At 35.3% G+C, this 19606-nt stretch overlaps 1 protein-coding gene across 1 annotated transcript in view; it reads left to right on the top strand.

Moving 5' to 3' along the window:
* The window catches only part of LOC113228745 (thyroid receptor-interacting protein 11-like), a 73931-nt gene extending 56715 nt beyond the window's left edge, over positions 1-17216 (top strand). Inside the window, exons 3-9 of the mRNA XM_026462109.1 lie at positions 1680-4898; positions 5537-5721; positions 5958-6121; positions 6660-6863; positions 11769-11913; positions 12875-13104; positions 14770-17216. Coding sequence (XP_026317894.1) covers positions 1680-4898; positions 5537-5721; positions 5958-6121; positions 6660-6863; positions 11769-11913; positions 12875-13104; positions 14770-14999 — 4377 coding nt within the window. The 3' untranslated portion in view covers positions 15000-17216. The remainder of the gene's footprint in view (positions 1-1679; positions 4899-5536; positions 5722-5957; positions 6122-6659; positions 6864-11768; positions 11914-12874; positions 13105-14769) is intronic.
* Positions 17217-19606: the final 2390 nt, after the last annotated feature.

Genomic DNA, 19606 nt, shown 5'->3' on the forward strand with positions numbered 1-19606 from the left:
TCGTCACCTGTTACTATGTCCCACACCAAATTTGACACCCCTTCGTTGGATCTGGTAAGCATGGCACTGCACCAAGTGACGCGATCCGTTTTTTGAGCCTAAGTTAAATTATGTGGGATCCACCAAGAACACAGCTTTTTCACATCTAAATGTTTGTGTAGTATTGATTGTATTTGACTCATGCCTATGCCTAGAGATGCCCGAATGTCATGGTATGTCACATACCTGTCTGTTTTGATCATACGGCGCACAGCATCGATGTTTTTGTTGTTCACAGCAGTGGACGGGCGACCATCACGAAATTCGTCACTGAGATTCACACGACCGTGTTTGAATTCTGCAAACCAGCTACAAATACTCATCTTGCATGGTGCTTCATCGCCGAAAGCAGTTTGAAACTGAGCGAAGCTCCGCTGAGCTGTTACATTACACTTAAAGTCATAGAAAATCATACTATGATAATTTTCACGAGTTAAATCCATGGTGATGTAGACAACTAATTTCTAAAATGACACCGCAATGTAAAAACAAGTGACAGTCAGATGATACAAACTGTATTCTACAGCCATAGAGTTCCATCTTAAAATGTTGTAATTACTTTTTAAATATTGTTTATGTAAGTGGCCAGTTCCGGAAACTTACAGTGCGCCCTATGTACTACCAACCTGTAAATTTGTATACCTTTTCAAACCGATTTCGGAATGTAAAGGATTTCTAATCTCCTGTAATGCATGCATCCCAATAAACTGAGGACGAAGTGAAGGAAAATTCAAGTACCGCCATTAAGTATGTCGTGTTTAAAAGCTACAATTCAACTGACTTCAATATGCTCGTGATGGTTTTGTCGTTGTTGCATCTTTATAACTCTATAACTTTATAACACGATCAGTTTTATTTTAAATCGCTATAACCTGAGTTACCTTGCATGTTACAGTTAACCCAATGTAAGAAAATCCATGACTATCGCTCTCTATGAATACTTTTATATACACAAATATGCATTTCATAAGGTTTTTAAGGACTGGTCGCGTTCTACATTCATGTCTCGTTTTCCTATTAAATATCTTTGTTCACACAACGCTGTTAAGTATTACCGTAACAATTGACCCAAAACTTAAAACTTAAACGTCCTTTTAAAACGTTTCGTCAGAACCTATACTCCGTGACTCACTTCTCTACCTTAAAACGAAGATAACTTATCGTGTGTTTGAACAGACGCGTGTATACCCTTGCGTCTTTCTTCGTATCTAATTTCTACTGCTTTCCGTACAAAATGTTATCACAAGCTTTGCGAGGTACTGTACCGTTTATGTACGGTGCGTTGCTGTACAGACTGGCACAGAAGTTTACCGGTAACTCGTATGACCATAGTTAGAGCAATAAGCGACATATGAGAACGGTTGTACAGTTTATGTACAATTCTCGCTCACATTGTCGTGAGGCATGAGTTACCTATAAAGTTCTTTAAGGTTTACTCGTTTTAAAACATTCCGTTTGTCATTTGGGTCACTTGATTGTGGACAGTTAACTATTAGTGATATTTTCCTTTGTCTCAAAAGTAATGTTAGACTATTTCGAACAATTTTGAGTTAATAGAAATATTCACCACGTAATTAGCAATTAAGTAAATTGCTTTTGAAATACACATTTTATGAAACATATTGTTTCTTTTTTTACAGAGGCTTGCTCGAAAAAATGGCATTAAAGATGAAGAATCCAGTTGGTACTGGGATCCTCCGCCACAACTACCTCAGCAAGTTGTGGATAATCAACATCAATCCCAAATCCGCGAACTGGAGCTTGAAATATCCAACCTGAAAGCTAGAGATCCAGAATCGACCCAGCCACTTGAACAGGAACTCATAAGACTTCGAGAAGAGAACCTAAATTTAACAAGTAATCTGGAGGACTTAGACACTCAACATCAATTGGCCATGGAAAGACTTCTGGCTTTAAAAAAGGAATTGCAGAAAAACTTCGAAGTATTGAAACAGGAACATGAAGATTTAAAAAATACAAATAATGAATACTCCACACAGATCCGATTATTTGTAGAAAAAATCGATGAAAAAGATAGAGAAATCCAAAGACTACAAGGATACAAAACTGAGTACGAAACGCTGCAACACAAATATTGCAATTTAGAAAAGGTTCATAGTCTATTAAGAGAAAACGCTGAGAAATTTCAAGAAGAGAATCAGGAATTGCACGAGGAAGTTTTCAAACTCCAAGAGCAAGTCACAAAGCTGGAGCATGAAGTGGAAATTTGTAATAAACATGATGAATTATCGAATTTTGTTCCAAGAGAAAATTACGATGCAATTTTAAAAGAACTGCACGAGCTGAGGCATAGGCGGAATTCCAATCAGATGCAATTAGATGAAGTTAATATTGACGATAATGCCAAAAGTTTAATTGAAAAATTTAAAAGGGATATACACGAATTGAAACATCAGCTATCCCTAAAAGACTTAGACAGTGATCATAAAAAGATAGGTTCTGAAAAAATAATGCAACTTTACAATAAATATGTGAATTTTGAATTGCCTGTTGATTACCTGGGTGAAATACCTGCATCTGAAGACAAAATTATTTTGTTCAAACTAGAAAGTATTTTTAAAACGCTCAATGCGTTTAAAAAGGATATTGATACCCTTCAACACAAACTTTCTGAGAAAAATCACAATATTAATCATTTACAAACGCAAATAGATGATTTGACTACAGAAAATGATTTTTTGACGACTGATATTCAGCATTATGAAAGTGAATTGAATGAGATGAAGAAAAACAATGATTTTCTAATTTCTGAAATAGCGGCCTTAAAGAATACGTCCAAATTAGAACCAATAATAGAAACTCATGAAGACAATATAGCGAAATTAGAAACAGAACTAGATCATTGTACTATGAAAAATAAAACTTTTGAAAATGAAATTCTCAAAATAGAATTTGAACTAGCTGAAGTCAAAGCTGAAAAAGTAGTTTTACAGGAAAGTTTAAACGAAATGAGGAGTAAATACACCGTAATGCTTGAAGAGCTGGACCAACTTAAAAATCAAGCTAAAGAGGTACAGGAGTTGGAAAATTCGAGTAATACCCACTACACGGTTAAGCTTCAACAAGCTCATGATGAGATTGACGCGTTGAAGAAAAAACTTAACACAACAAGTGCCAAAAACGAACAATTATCAATAGACATACACATAATTGAAAATGACAAAGTACTTCTTACAAAAGAAATTGATGACCTAAAACATGCGTTAGAAGAAAGCGTACTTGTAAATAAGGAACTGGAGACTCTGAAGACAACTCTAGATCAGAAACTTGAAGATCTTGAACGCAGGCTAAATGAAGTGTTTACACATAGCCACGAACACGGGGAAAAAAATGTTATTCTGGAGAATAATTCGACAGAACCAAAGGATTTAAACAAAGAATCTGAATTAGATACGATTGCAGTTCAAAAAATTCGTCTCGACGAAAAGTTACAAGGTGTATTAAAAGAAAATTCGTCATTGGCTGAAAAAATACACAAACTAACCAACGATGTTGTTCAATTACAAAAAGTAGAGCAAGAGCTTCGAGCTGAAAACAGTACTTTGAAAAACAACACAAGTGCTGAATGTGCTCATGTTTCTGAATTACAAGAAACGATCGATGACTTAAAAGCGAAAGTGATACAACTAAATACCTGTAAAACGCAAATAACCAAATTAAAGGAAGAGAATCACAAGCTCAGCGAAAGAAAATTGGAACTTGAAGGAGAATTGTTCAGCACAGACAAGAAAATATTGCATCTCGAAGAAGAATTTGACAAGTTAATAGCAGATATAAACGAGAAAGACACAGTAATAGATAGCCTTAATATTAAAGTGAATGAAAGCAATAACACAATAGAAACTTTGAATCAAAGTGTGAGTGATCTTACTAAAACATTAAACTTGAAAAATGACGAGATTCAGAAACTCACCTCTTCAATAAAAGAAATTATGGAAAAGTTCAATGAAAATACATTTAAATGTGACAAAAGTATTGAAGAATTAGCTAAATTGCAATATGAAAAAGAGGATATGAGTAAACAAATTATTTTCTTAAATGAAGAAATTAATGTTAGAAATTCACATCTGTCAGCACTGACTATCCGTTCAGAAGAATTAGAGAAAACGTGTAAGGAATATAAAACTGTAATAGAAAACAAAGACAAAGAAATAAAGGAGCTGAGTCAATCCATAATAGAACTCACAGACAAAATAAAAATCACAGACAATTTAACTCACGTAAATGATGAATATGCCAAATTAGTTCAAGTAAAGGAAACAATAGAAAAAGAAGTCACCGTACTAGAAACGCAATTAACGACAAAAGATAGAGAATTGGCTGATGTAGAGAAAGAACTCACCGAACTTAAAACTCAATTAAAGACAAAAGAAGATGAATTGACTTCCGCGAAATCGAAGAGTGAACAAATGGAGAAATCTTGTACGGAGTACAAAACAATTTTGGAGAACGCCACTAAGGAAAAAAGTGAACTGATAAACCTAATAAATCTTAAACACAATGAAAGTATACAATATCATACCGAAATCCAAAGACTAAACCACATTTTGTTAGAACAAACAAATGAGTTCAAGCGAATTATAGAAGAAAAAGACGCACTAATACAAAATAAAACGGAAAATTGTACAAATTGCGAGAATCTAAAGATTACATTAAAAGAGAAAGACGAAATCATAAAATCATTGAATCAAAATTCGACAGAATATGAAACCATGAAATCAGAATTACTTAAAGCAAATGAGACAATTAAAAACTTAACCGAAAAATGTGATACTTTAGACAAGAGCTTGGCAATACAATTGGAGGCAGTTAAGGAATTGACAGCACAAAATGTACAGGTAAGTTTTGGCTTAACTTGATTTACAGAATGAGGTAATATATTATCACTATTCATCGCCATTATCATTACAATTAGCACGCTCATTCCAGTAAATGACAGGGCACATCGTGAGATATATATCTCAATGCATCGAAACTAATAGAAAGTCAGCGATCAGAAATAACTATATTGACGTTATTGACATAATTGCTTGTGACGTCTGTCCTCATGAAAAATATTACTCATAAGTAACATTCTCTTAACTTTATATTGCAACTTGTTTCATGAAACAAATTCTTCTCCTATGACCTATAAACCTGGATGTGGATCAGATCGTGCCGGATCGTGCCGAGGAAATGAAGTCCCCAGTTACTAAAAAAGTATATTTGACATTGTAAATTCCTTATTTAACGATTCTTTATTTCATTATTTGTAATCAAATACGATCGCAATAATTACACTCGTGCTTAATTATAGATCATACTTCCATCAGTCCTCAATGACTCATTAATGTAGCCTAGACCTAGAACACCGTTTGTTTCCATGAACTTGCTAAGCTACATTCATTTTCCAAGATGAATCGATGTCACATAGAGTGAGGTGTGGAATGATAGGTAGCCTTAATTCATTACTCATGAATCCTTTTATCAATTTCAGTTGTCAGAATTAGAACAAAACTCAACACGTGAACTGGAACGACTCCGTCAGCACCTGATGGAGATGGAAGAGAATTACACTCAGGAGCTAATGGCTTCGGAACAGAAGATGAACGAAGTCCAGGCACGGCTACGCCAAGTCGAAGATCGAGCAAAACAGACCAGTACTGTTTATACTAGTAATAGGTTAGTTAATAGCTTGTTTTAACTGCTTAACCACGAACCTATCGACCTTTCAGGAATCTCATTACATCTAACCTCTTTGTCACTTGTCGACAAGTAAAGGAAAATTCGAAGCGAATACCTCCGTCCTTTTGAAGTAAAGAAAAGTAAAGGATACTTTCTCCATTTGCTAGAACAGTTTACGATCGCCTTTACGATTTGCACACTAATGAACTAGTTGCTATCTTAATATTTTTCAGCATCCGGGCCAATCAAGAAGTAGAGACACTCCGGAACCAAATCAAATTAATGGAAAAGCAGCGCGAAGATGTTCAAGCGAAACTGAGTGAGGCTGAAGACGCGAGAAACCGCAGCGAAGCGGCGCTCACCAACTTGCAAGTTGTATTAGAGCAGTTCCAATTGGGTAAGTCGTAACTATAACAGACGTATCTGACACTGCTGAAATAACTTTGGTCTTAACTTATTTAGCTTTCAAAAGTGAACATTCTGAGTTCCATCCGTCCTTATAACTCTACCTTTTCATACATGAACGTAACTAATTGAAATTATATACTAGTTACAGCTTAGAAATTTACCTAGTGCTATCAGGCAATTAGTCTAAAAAGAGACGTTATATTGTATATTATTACATACGCACACCGGTTTTGATGGTATTACCATTTCTTGAGGTCCTGGATTCGATCCCCAGCCGGGTCAATGTAGAAAATTAACTTTTCTGTGTTTGTGGCACCGTCGTTGTTTCCGATTGCCATAACTCAAGTTCTTTTGTTACGTACTTTGGAATCAGAGCAACGTATGTAATGTTGTCTAATATTTATTATGTACATTGTTATTTGTATACACCAAAATCGAAATAAGTCATAATAAATAAATCATCATTGGTAAGAATCGACTCGACGAAGTTAGAAATGTACTTACAGGTAAATCAAATGCAATTTCAGATAAAGACCGCGACATACACGCAGCTACAGAGAAAATACGAAACAAGATGGAAAGTATGGAAAAGCAAAACAGTTATCTTCAAGATGAAATAGCTCATCTCAATACAAAGCTGGAAGAGTCCTTGGCAGGCCTACAAGCTGCCACCAGATTAGGTGACCAGGTTGAAACTAAAACAGCACAAATCAATGATTTGAAGGAGCAAGGTAAGACATTGCTGGATATATTTATTGTGATGTATAGTTGCGATAAGAGCATTGTGATGATTGTAGAGTCAAATTTGATTAAGAGACGTTCTGGACCTTAGAAGAAATGAATCATATTTATGGAGTCTGATGTTAGCACATCAATTAGTTTTCAATACTAAAATCTTTGGTGCCTGAATGACCTCGATATCCAAATTTGACTGTAATTGCATCTATCTTTTTATTGAAATGTATTTGTACATAACTAGATAGCCTTTTGACAATTCTTATGTGTCTAAACTTGAATAACTAATTAGTTGTAGTCATTTTACGCTCTTAAATTGTAGATGTTTTTTTGTTTATATTTTAGAAATCACTAAGCTACGCACTAGGTAGCATATCGTGTTTAGTAACACCAATTATAGGCAGAAACGTTGCACAAATTTCTAAACGAACTTTTGACAAGTGTGAAATTCGCCATTTTGGAATTGGAATTAGAGGATATTGTAATCGCAAGGATTTCTCGTACAATTTTTGACGAAAAGTAAATTATTTACATTACAACATCGGCATTAGTATTAGTAGCCCAGTAGGAGATCGGTTGCTTCTCAATTGTAAGGTCCACCTTTCGGGGCTTATAACTTTCTAAGTTACACGCATTCGTGAACATTTAATAGCAGTAGTCCTCGCTGACGGTGAAAACATTGTGACTTGCACGTACAACAAGGTTCAAAGTGGGCGCTGGATGAGGAGCTCCAGGGTTCGACCAGGATTTCGGGAAATGAACTTTTGTAAATTGATTCTGGTATAGGTGTTCTGGAAAGAGTTTATAGTTAATTCCGTTACTCTGGCACTCATGGAATTTTTTAATTTGAGACCAGGCATTTGGGAGCTTATTATATAATAATAGTATTATCGTCGAAAACCATGTGAAAGCGCCTACGTGCATAGGGCTAACCTGGCGAACTATTTATTTGTGATATTTATATATATATATATATATCTATTTATGAAAACCCGTACTCAGAAAGTACGTAAAATATAGTTAAATAGGACACGTGAAATCGATCAATTAAGTAACTTTAAAAATTGTGAATTTTTACCATTGACTTACAATTATAGTCAATGATTTTTACTATTCAACTTGTACAGTTTTATCGTATTAATACGAGTATAACGAAGGGCGCGTTTAAAATGTTGTGACTTGTATATTTAAATGAAGTTGTTCACATATAGTAAAACACGAACTGTCGTTCACGACTTTTTTGACGTTACGACGACAGACTATCGTGACAATGGGAAGAGCTAGAACGACAGTCGTCTGACGAGAAATAAAACGTTAGGACATAATGGGAACATATCATTATTTATTATACATATTATATTTAATCTATGCATTATATTATTTAATCTGAGCAGCTTGTCTCCATCCTGTATTTAATCCTCATTCCAAAAACTTCTATTTTACGCTGCCTATCCTAGGACTTTTTAAATTGGTCTGGTTTTATAAATGTGTAGAACACATCACGAATTATTTACCTTGACTTAAATTACCTTAATTTATCACAACATTGCCTGTTTTACTTCAGTTACGATAAAACATAACCTTAAAACTTTATTTGTGTGACACACTCCTACAATAGTACCTCACAGATGTACTTCTCGTGATTCGTTTGATTTTATTTACTTAATGCAGAACTTAGATTCGGTCTTTACAAATTCCACTAGCAGATTTTCCAACGGTATCTGGCTAAATATCAGCTGGTAATTCTGGGGTTTAAACGCCCAGGCTACTAGTTGGTATACAGCTGGATGCCGAGCAGCAACAATGTAGAAATACATGAAATACAAAACACGTGAGTTTTCGTGTAACGCTTCATGTTAATTATGTCTATTTACATTACGTTTATTTTGCTTTACGTGTTTTTTGTTTGAGTTAATTGTTGATTGTTCATTTCAAAAGCAGTAAACCTGCTAGGGATTTCTTATTAAGCAGAAAATGACCCATAACTTCAGAATACAAAAGTAATTATTGTCAACCCGCTTCGTGGGTTCTAAACGTTGTCAGGCAACACTCAATCACTAACTTAGTACTGTAATTGCTACTGGAGTATATGATAAAAGTTAATATTACTATTAAAAGCGTTTGTAGATTCTAGTTAAAATAGTAACTATTTTTGCCAAACACTATTGTAGTTTTTATATTAGAGATAACAAGCTGACGTTTAGAGGTTGGAAAGTTATTTAGTAAAATAAAAATAGAGTTGTCTAAAAGGGTTGCCTTCACTGCCTCAGTGGGTCATTATAGAAGTTATATCTTTTTCATAATATGTAATCATTGAATTAAATCTTAATTAAATTTAAAATCTTTAACGTTTCTTTTTGACGAAGTCTGTTTCATTGACAACTGAACCAAACCGCACTAGGAAACCTTGTGTCGCGGGTGCCATGGAAACACAGATAGACAATTACACGACCCAAATTCACGAGACAAATAAATGTAGACCATACAAATATTTCCCCCGGCCTGTGCGTGGCAGACCAGCACGGTAACCATTTGAACACGATGACAATTCTAGCACTATCCAATAAACAATGGCAACATTTTAAATAGAAAACTGTAGTGTGAGTTGTGTGACTCAGACATATTGACTAACTAACGGATAATTCACGTATTTAGGTAGATTTTTTGTCGTCATCGTGTCGAAGATCATGATTAAAGACCACGGAAAATTCGACTTAAATTAGTACAGCTAAAATGGCAACATTATTTTCAAAATGACAATAGTAACTGTCAGTTTGTTAATCTCTAAAAATCCAACTCTAGTATTTTCATGTATTAGGCATGTAATGTTAGTTAGTGTCATTTTAACGCGTGGCTTCGCATTAGTGAGAGCAATTCTTTTGACTTATTGTTTGGTCAAAGTTTTAAACTCTTAGTTACACTTTACACCAGTGCCCGCCGTATTCAATCATCAAGCAAGCTTTGCCTGCTTCGGTCTAATCTCATTTGGTAACTGTGAGGCTTAATCACGCCGCGATAGCTGTCAAGTGTCACTGTCAGTTTGACAGCTGTCATGGTTTGTCGCGTGTAACTCAGATTACCATATGGGGTTTGATTGAGGTGTCTGGCATCACGTCGTGACGTCTCTGTGTCTCACCATTTTTTGTGCTTAAGTTTTTTTGTGAATGTTTTTTCTTTTACTTTTGCGTATGTTTTTTTATAGCACGTGCATTTTGTCTTGTAGCACTATTGTATTGTCTTTGTTGTGTGGAGTTTTTGCATTGAAACAGTATAAATTTCGTATGTAGGCAGTTTCTGATTTATGACATTTTTGTGGAGTAACTACCGACCTAGTCTAAAAAAATACCTTTTCAACATTCTTATTGCGAATACTGTAAAAAATATACATTGACCAATCACGTAACTGTGATATCACATGAAATACTGTACGAAATTGAAAGTAGCCAATCACAAAGCTTTTATGATGACAATGGCCAATCCTGCGTTCGCAACATGATCGGACTATACACATTTTCAATGCAAGAATTCTAAAAGTGTAAAGCGTTTTTTTTTCTCCTGCATCGTCAAAGTAGAAGATTAGAAGCTAGAAGACCTGCCGCATTGTCTCTGAGTATTACTTCAGGTACTGGTGGTATGAATATATGGAGAACGAAGAACAATTACACTCGAACTAATTTGATTAAGCTTTTGATCTGCCGTAAAAATACAAGCAAAAGTTTATTGGAAGTGGGAGAGGCCATACCACTGTAGCACTTACTGTTACCTCTAAACAGTGCTAAACATTCATGTATTGGATGTTCGTAGATCAAAAGTTCCGAAATTCTGCTGCATGCCAGATGCAATAAAATTGGTTTCCTTTACCCAATAATAGTGTTAAGTGCCCTTCGTTCCCTACCCAGTGGCTGAATAATACTTTGAAATCGTGCGCGCAAATGCATCCCTAGAAGACGCCGTTTTGCAAGACAATTGGCATGGTAAGAGTAGATTGTAGTACGTATTTGTTTACATACTTTTATTGTAAATAATGTTTATATTATGTCGCACGCTCAATAAAGTGGCATAATCCAAAAGAATATTTATGGGAAAGCGAAAAAAGCCTACGAAATAGAACAATAATTTTTACCAAATTTGACACCAGCCAAATGGGCATATCGACCGTATCCTACGTAAAGAATCATATGTCGAAATTGCCAAGTTTACAGGGGAGTATTTGAGACTTCTGAATTCACTCGTTACTCACATAGAGTAATCATCATATAGATCATCATAGATCATCTAACCGATATCTAGAATTTTATAATACTCTATGTGAGTAACGAGCTTTGCCGAATATAAACTAAGAAATGCCAAAGTCACGTATTATGCTTATTTTAGTGAATTCAGAAGTTTAAAACGCTCCCCTGTAAACATGGCAATTTCGACATACGATACTTTACGTAGGAGGGGTCGATATAGCTGCCACGTATTTTTTTTTAAGTCTATTGTGTGACTGTCCCAAAAAAATTTTTTACACTTTAGTTATTTTATTACTGAGCAGTACGATGTTACTTATTTATATAGTTGTTGCTGTAAACATTCTAGTATTAATTATCTACTGGAAACTTTTAGCCAGGTCCTTGACCCCTTTATAGCTGTGTGAGGAGACGAGGAGGCTACACTGATAAGAACTTGGTTTGAACAGGATAATGATTAATCAGATCAATAAACTCTTTTGGACCCTAAAGTGATTGAAATCACTAATGGTGTTGTCAATGGAATTTCAACCTCAGTGGCCTAAAAGTTTGCACTTTGGGCCCAGGTAATTTGGTGTGGTTGTCTAGAAAAAAAATCCTCTGCAGCATTTTCTTTAACGTTAAAAAAAATTTCATAAGTCATTAATATTTATAATCTCGATTTTATAGTACGAACTCTCCAAGCGTCTGTGGCGGCTGCTGAAGAAAGGTACTACAATGCGATATCAAACCAGCAAGACAAAGTGGACAAGAATCTGGTGAAGAACCTCGTCATTAACTACGTGCAGACTGCTGCTCAGAACAGCACCAACAAGTAAGTGTACTCCAACCTAATTTCACACACGTACGCCCGTCTGCCAAAGGATTTATTACAAGGATTTAAGGCTCTAAGCATTTTCCATCCCATGTAGTATTATGGTTAGTGCAATAAAGAATTAAGTTGAATTAGACCAGACCACAGAACAATAAACGCAGCAGAAGTGCTTAGTGTGCGTGTCACGTATGCCAACAGTACGCGGAGTGCCATATACTTGAGCTCGGCCCGCCATTTTCACTTTGTACGTTATAGCCGTGTCAATAATCTCGCGCAAAACCTCGAGAATCGTAGAAAAAATGCCTGATTTTGCAACTTTGGAGTGCAAAATTAATAATCGCAGTGTTTCATATCATCGTTAAAGCTTATTTTATTTAATTTTAATAAATTTTCAAACCTTATACCGCTGCAATAACTAAGTAAACATCTCGAATTCGTCGTCGTCCAGCTATTGACCTCTAGATGGCAGCACGTTGATGGAAATTTTAATATAAAATCAAAATTTCGTAACTTACAATAATTATTGAACTTTCATTGATATGCCAACTGGGTACAGTTTGAGTTATATTAACATAAAATTTGTTACTTCTTTTTAATTTATAAACTACGGTCAATCATTGTCAAGCTTTCATAATGTTTAAAATTATGAATGTGTGAGTAATGTAATCGAGGCTTAAGGCAGTTCCATCGTTTTTTTTCTTTCGTGGATCAGTCAAAGATTGTGCAGAGACGGTAGATCAGCGTATGCGCTCTGGAATACACGTGTTACTGGCGCGGCATTAGTATGATATGTTTAAATAACACTACGTAACAAATTTTCAAAACGATTCTATGTCTGGTTTGACAATATTGATTTCCAGATAATAAAGTACTCCTGCAACAAAAAAAAATCTTTGGAATTATTAAAATACCATAGCATTTCTGAAGGTAATAAAAATATTAACGTGTCACTTTTTTCCAGAACACAAGTTCTAAGAATCTTGTCTACTGTCCTGGATTTCAACCAGCAAGAATGCGAACGCCTCGGCTTAGTTCGATCAGCCAACGCGACCGAAGGACTGGCGGTGGAATTCATTAAGTTCCTGCAGAACGAGTCGAAACCAAGGGCCCCATTGCCTAATATGATGGGCTTGACGCAGGGTAATACCAGTAGAAGCTCCACTCCTGGATCTAGACGGAGTTCTACCCTTGGTAACTGACATTGTTTATTCTAATAAATTTTGACCAAAAATATTTACAAATATTACTGATACAAAGATCAGACGACCTCAGTGGCCCAACGGTTTGCACCTGGAACGCTGGCTAAAGAGGTCCCGGATTCGATTCCCTGTAGGACTAATTTAGAAAATGAACTTTTCTCGTCTGGGTGGCCCAGAAAGAATACCGTTGCTCTGGAACTCATTGTACAAGGAATTCCCTAATTTGAGACGGTATATTTTTTGTCTGACACATTATTACTTTTTAAAGATGTAACGCAACGCACACTCTCTTAGCCCTGCACTAGGGAGACCCTGTATTGCGGGTGCCATGGGCACACACAAACAACCACAAATTACACCCCAACTCTTAACAACAATAAACAGGAATCAAACCCGGGTCCTGTGTGACAGACCAACATGGTAACCGTTCGGCCACAGAAGCAGTTTTGTTGCTATTAAAGATCAAATAAACACAAAGAAATATTTATTTTCCTAAACGGCTGTTTTCGAACCCGTTATAAAGACCTGCAACAAGCACAGAATAAACCGTAAGATCTGCAGACTCGATCCATTTGATAAGAGCGGTGGCTCCGATTTGGCAACAGACGCTGGTTCGAGTTGAATCAGATCGAAGGAATTTTCTTTGTTCTACTTATTAATGACAAAGATCGAACACTAAGAAAAATTCATTCGGTCTGGCTGGAGCATCCCTGCTGGTCCGTTTAGTGCTTAATTGGCAGAGCGACTGGCACGGATTGCCTGAGGGTACTGGTTCAAATCCAGTGTCGGTTGCCACGGGTGTGTAATGAAAGATTTAACAATAAATAATCTATTTTCACTTGGCATAACAACTTTTGATATAATTTATTAGCATATAATCACTCATTAAATATAACCAATAAGAGGTGGAACAACAAAAGGCAATTTCAATGTGTATAATAAATATTCAGTATAACAAACATTAGATATAATATGTAGGTAACATAATGAACTAACGGTTTAGGTATTACCAGCATATTGTATTAAATAATATTACACATTATTTCAAAAAACCATATACATCAACTCATGTCCATCAAAAATAATGTTTTCACACCAAAAATAAGATTTCTAATCGAAATAACTACTGATTTCGGATCGAAATTTGGCTTTGCACTTCGCCGGCCGCTGCCGCGGCACGCTCGCTTGGCTCGCGCGCCGTTATGGTCGCGATTCTAACCCAGCCTAATCTAGGAGCAGTAGTAGTTCTATAAGATTCTTTTTGTGTGTTTTTGTGCCTAATACTCCTCGCTACGCTCGTCATTGCACTTAAAAAACACTGGAATTTTATTTATAATACATTATACTCGGTGAATGTTATATATGAAGTGTTTATATAAAATGAACATTATGCCATCGGTATATTAGATTGAAAGTTGTTATATCAATCGTCTATTATACCCAGTGACCTTTATATCATCCAAGATTATGACAAATATCTGTATACCTTAAATTAATTATATGCGTTGAACGTTATATCGACCAAAAATATGTCATTTATTGTTATATCTTACGAACCGCACGCATCCTGCTGGCCTTTTTGGTTTTTAACGACTTTTTTCACCGTAACAAATTTATTTTAACCTTAATATTTTAAATTTATTTAATCTTCTCTCAGGTCCCCATCCGAACCTTCAAGACGTAGGTGTCGTGGGTCACAAACGCAACCCGTCAACAGGTTCCAACAACCTCCTTTTCCAGAACATTGACGCCACAGAAACCTCCTCACATGTCAGCATAGAGTCCGACACCACGAGTCCACGGGGGATGCTCGACACGGGGGTCACTACGCCTAGAGACACAGAAGGGGCGATATTAAAACATGTACTAAGGGATATGCAACAATAGTTATTTAAATCGCGGCAGATATCTTGAAAAATGCACTCTGCAATAACTTTTTATAAAAAAAACCGACATCAAAAGTTCGTGGAATTACATCTATTAGCCAAGTTTTGTTGCGAACCTCCTCCCTTTTTGAAGTCGGTTAAAAAGAAACCTATTTTCACTTGAATCTTTTCTTTGCTACCTCTTACGGTTATTTTTCTTTCTTTTTTCCTATCAAGTAAAACGTGACCCTTGCGCGTTGCAATGTAGCCTCAATAACAATATGGTCAAGATATTTGTCCTGTGTCAAATAAAATAATTCACCCAAATATGATTCTTTATAACGTGTTATTGCATTGCATATTGTTTATTTTTCATGGTATTTAAACTGGCAAGCCGTCTACAGGAAAAGTATTTTTTTATTGTGATTATACCATATAGTGTCTGTTGAAATTATTTCATGTATTAATTAAATGTATAATCGAAATTTATTAATTTAATTAAGGCATCCATTAATTCATTATTGTAGTTCTTTAATTATGGCTATATAAAAAACATTTTTGTACTTATTATATTGTAGATACACAAAAATAAGTTCTGCAAAAAATGACAGGAAAAGTTCAGGTTCTATAATATGATTATAGATAAAATGAACGATATGGACTTCCAACTCCTTTTGTAACTAAAAAGCAATATATACGGAGGATGTATTTGGTAAACAAAAGGACTGCCATATTAAAAATTACAGTAATTTGTATTTGAATTTTTATTAACACATTTTTCAATAAATAACTTAAAAACTCAAATATTCAAAGCTAACTTTGTATGCCTTCGTTTTATGATTGGTTTTAATTAGAATTTCGTAATGAACCAATGGATTTATTTCAATATTATTTAGCATTTATTTTATTTGTAAATTTATGTTCAAAGTTAGATATAAATTTAAAAAATGTAGATTTTTATTTTAATCTAGTATTATTTTTTGGTGCCTTAAGACAGTTTATGAAGCAGCCTAAATTGTTATAATACTTCCTATCTTTGTATAAAGTTTGTACTTTGTTAAAGTTATTTGATTTAGATAGAAGAGTATGATTTAAACAATTTACAGTTAGAAGGAGCTGCTTTCGTGCTATTAATTAAAAAAATATATAGGTTTTAAACATGTAAATGATGTAATTAACTGTATTATTGCACACAATTTAGTTTTAAATTATTATTAGTTTATGAAATATGGTTTTTAATTTGTGCTAAATTTATAACATGTAGTGCAGTCCGCGCTCATAAATAAAATAATGTTCACAGATTGTGCGGAGTTTATGGTGTACTACTGGGCACAGGCTTCTTTAGTCTTTCCCCGGCAGTGGGCTTTAATATTGTCGGTGTTTTGTAGAAAGGGCGAAAGCACGATTTCGAAAATTTATTCCGGTGAGCAGGATTTAGGTTTTAACGACTGTTTTAAAATATTTACGTCCTGTCTTAAAATTTAATTTTGGTTTTAATTAACTTTAAGTTTTAAAATTGAATTTAAACCAGGACGTAAATATTTTAAAACAGTCGGTAAAACTAAAACTAGCTCCCCTCAAAAATTTTTCGTAATGGCGCTTTCGCTATTTCTACGAAAAAGCGATGGTATGGTGACGACGATGGTGTTGATGAGTTGTTCAGTATAATTAGACTGTAACTGTCTGTGGCTGTACTTTGATTGATAAAAATGTAAAACAGCCCGCACCCTGTGTTTAAAAAGTTTTCCATAGTCGCAAACATTGACGCACATACAGATTTTAATACGAAGATATTTGCCAACTTTTTCAACACTAAGTGTGGGCTACGTTATAGCTGGCGAAATATTATTTGCACCAATTCGTCTTATCGCTTCATCTTTAAAGTACAATAGGACAAAAGAGTGATTCGTCTCGGTAACGCACGTGCAATCTGTCAAGTGCAAACAACTAGTTTAAATAAGCACTTAATTCTAAACTACAATTTATACGTAAATAACTTTTTAAATTAGTAACAAAATAGTTGGCAGTTGGGAGTTTTAGGGAGTATCGACTTTTAAATAAAAAAGACCCGTTGAGTAATTAAATAATTGAGAACTAGAATACATAAAAAGCATTTAAAGCACCCATTACTGGTACGTGGACCAAGATCGTTAATTGCGTGTACGCTTTAAGTAAAAGAAGTTTTAATGGTTTTATTACCTTATTCAAAGGATAAGTCGTTCCGGGAGAAAAAAAACATTCGTCGGTGCAAATAATATCTCTTCAATTATAACTATGTGAATATTGTTAATATTTGCTTATATTCGTTTATTAATATAAATTAAATTAATTTTTTGCCAAAAATGATTTGCGTTTGATTTCGACGTCCTTTCGTTCAGCTTGAGAAAAGCGACTAATTACAAAATTTGTGACTTAATTCCATTGACTTACAAATAAATGGACGACGGGTCTAATACACAAACCACGAAAAAAATGTCCCAAGTCAACCTATTTAAACGTAGTGACATGTAAAGGAATATGAAAAAGCTAAAACGTTGAATTTAAATTGTAATGTCATCGCAGTACTGTCTAATTCTGCTTGCTTCGCTGTCAGTCGAACAAACGAAGACTACAGCGTGAATGACGCTCTGTATACGATTTTAACGCCCTATAAGTTCGGGCACTTTTTAGCGCGGACCGGACGTCCATATAATTGTAAGTCAATGCTTAATTCACAACTTTTCTAGGTCTTTTAAATCGTCAAGTGTTTACCACCAGGCGCACGACTTGTTCGTCCCATCACTTGATACCATAATAAATAAAACTGGTTCTCGAGATTCAAAAATGATACCGCTTAAATAAGCTTATTCCATGAACAGTAAAACATCCCCACAATTATAAAACGGCGTAACGTCTAAATCTAGTTTTTTACGACAAGGGCTCAATTTATTGCGGCGGAACGAAATGGAAGCGAGTTTTTGTAACGATATTGTACATAGCAAATCTTGAGAGTGTTATATTTTGGCCCGTATCTAGTTTGTACGTTACAATCGACCATAAAGTTCATCATGCTATGTACAATATCCTTACAAAAATTCGCTTCCGAATAATTGACGACTTTCTTTGTGACCAAGGAATAAGCTCACTGGGATAAGCTTATTCCAGCGCGGACAATTATAACTTTAGAACCGACTAAATGGCGACAATATATGACTAGTCAAATTGAAAAAACTCGACCATGGCCACGCTGGAATAAGGCACGCAAACGAACGCACAACGTTCTTTGTACGTCGATTGTATCAATCCCGTCATATACAAAATGTGCCATTCAACGAATAATAATAAACTCATTTATTTGTCTTGAAAACAGTGATACATTTTATAATAAAATCAAAGACAGTGTTAATTAACAAGACAAAACTGTTTATGACTCAGCGGTCGCGGGAAACACACGGCCTCTGCTATTCTACCATAACCTTGTTAAACATTTACTATATCAGAGTAGCTCATTATACAACACCAAGCGCATCTCTTCCTTCAGATAGGGTCTGATATTATAGTGTTTTTAAAGATGCAAAACACTGCTATTTTATTAAGTACATGTCGTTAGAACCTTAAAAATTCGTCCATTATCAGACCAGGTTACGTACAATTCCCTCATGCGGAACCTATTTGCTAGAGACCAGTATAAGTGGTTTATACTTATTTATCAATTTATCTGAGTTTTGGTTCCGAGTGCGATGGAAACACTCAATTAAGCACTAAACCATGTTTTGAGGACCAATCAGCATCTGCTTGGATATCTGCGTCTAATTTAGAAATAGCAATGTGTGGACATACAATTGACTATCGTCGGCATAAAGGTGAAGGCGAGAATGCATTACTGTCTTACTTATGTTCGCTGTATAGATTGCAAATAAAGTTGGGTCCAATATGGAACCATGAACTACGCCTCTTTTTACACCAATACTGCTGGACAGAGTGACCTTGCCTTCAGCACCTATGCAGCGCACCCTTTAGCAACGGTTCTTGAAATATGATTGGAACCAAGCGCTTCCGTGAACCTGTAGTATCTTAATTTTCCCAGCAGAAGTGGTATGTTTACGCAATCGAAAGCTCGACTAAAATCAAGTAAAGCAATGTTCCCTGACCCTCATTTGAGGCGGTGAGTACATCGTCTGTTATGTTTAGAAGAGCAGTGACCGAGTAATTCCTGCAGAATCCTGACTGTACAGAGGGCAATATACTAGATACTGTTTTTTTCTAGATACTGCAATTTGCAGCTGAGGGCATTGCTCCACTATCTTCGATAAGGCCGGTAGTATACTTATAGGAGTTGACAGTAGTCAGTAATATCGGATTTCTTACGCAAGGGTATTACAATCGCGCATTTCCAGGCCTCTGCAAAATGTCCGTCCAATAGAGACTTATTCACTATCGTGCAGATGGCATCCAGGGAAAATGGAAGGGTCAATTTTATCATCACCATCGAGACACCGTCATAGCTAAATAAGGTTTTTTTCTGTTGTGTAAGTTTGTTAAGAGAAGAAATTACAATACTAGAAACTAAAGCGTATTAACGATTAAATTATTCATTCATTTTATTTAAGAGCCATGCTCTTGTCGGTGTAGCCTCCTCCACTCCTCACG

This window comes from Hyposmocoma kahamanoa, unplaced genomic scaffold, assembly GCF_003589595.1.
Source record: "Hyposmocoma kahamanoa isolate Upper Pololo Valley unplaced genomic scaffold, ASM358959v1 240, whole genome shotgun sequence".
Classification (NCBI taxonomy): Eukaryota; Metazoa; Arthropoda; class Insecta; order Lepidoptera; family Cosmopterigidae; genus Hyposmocoma; species Hyposmocoma kahamanoa.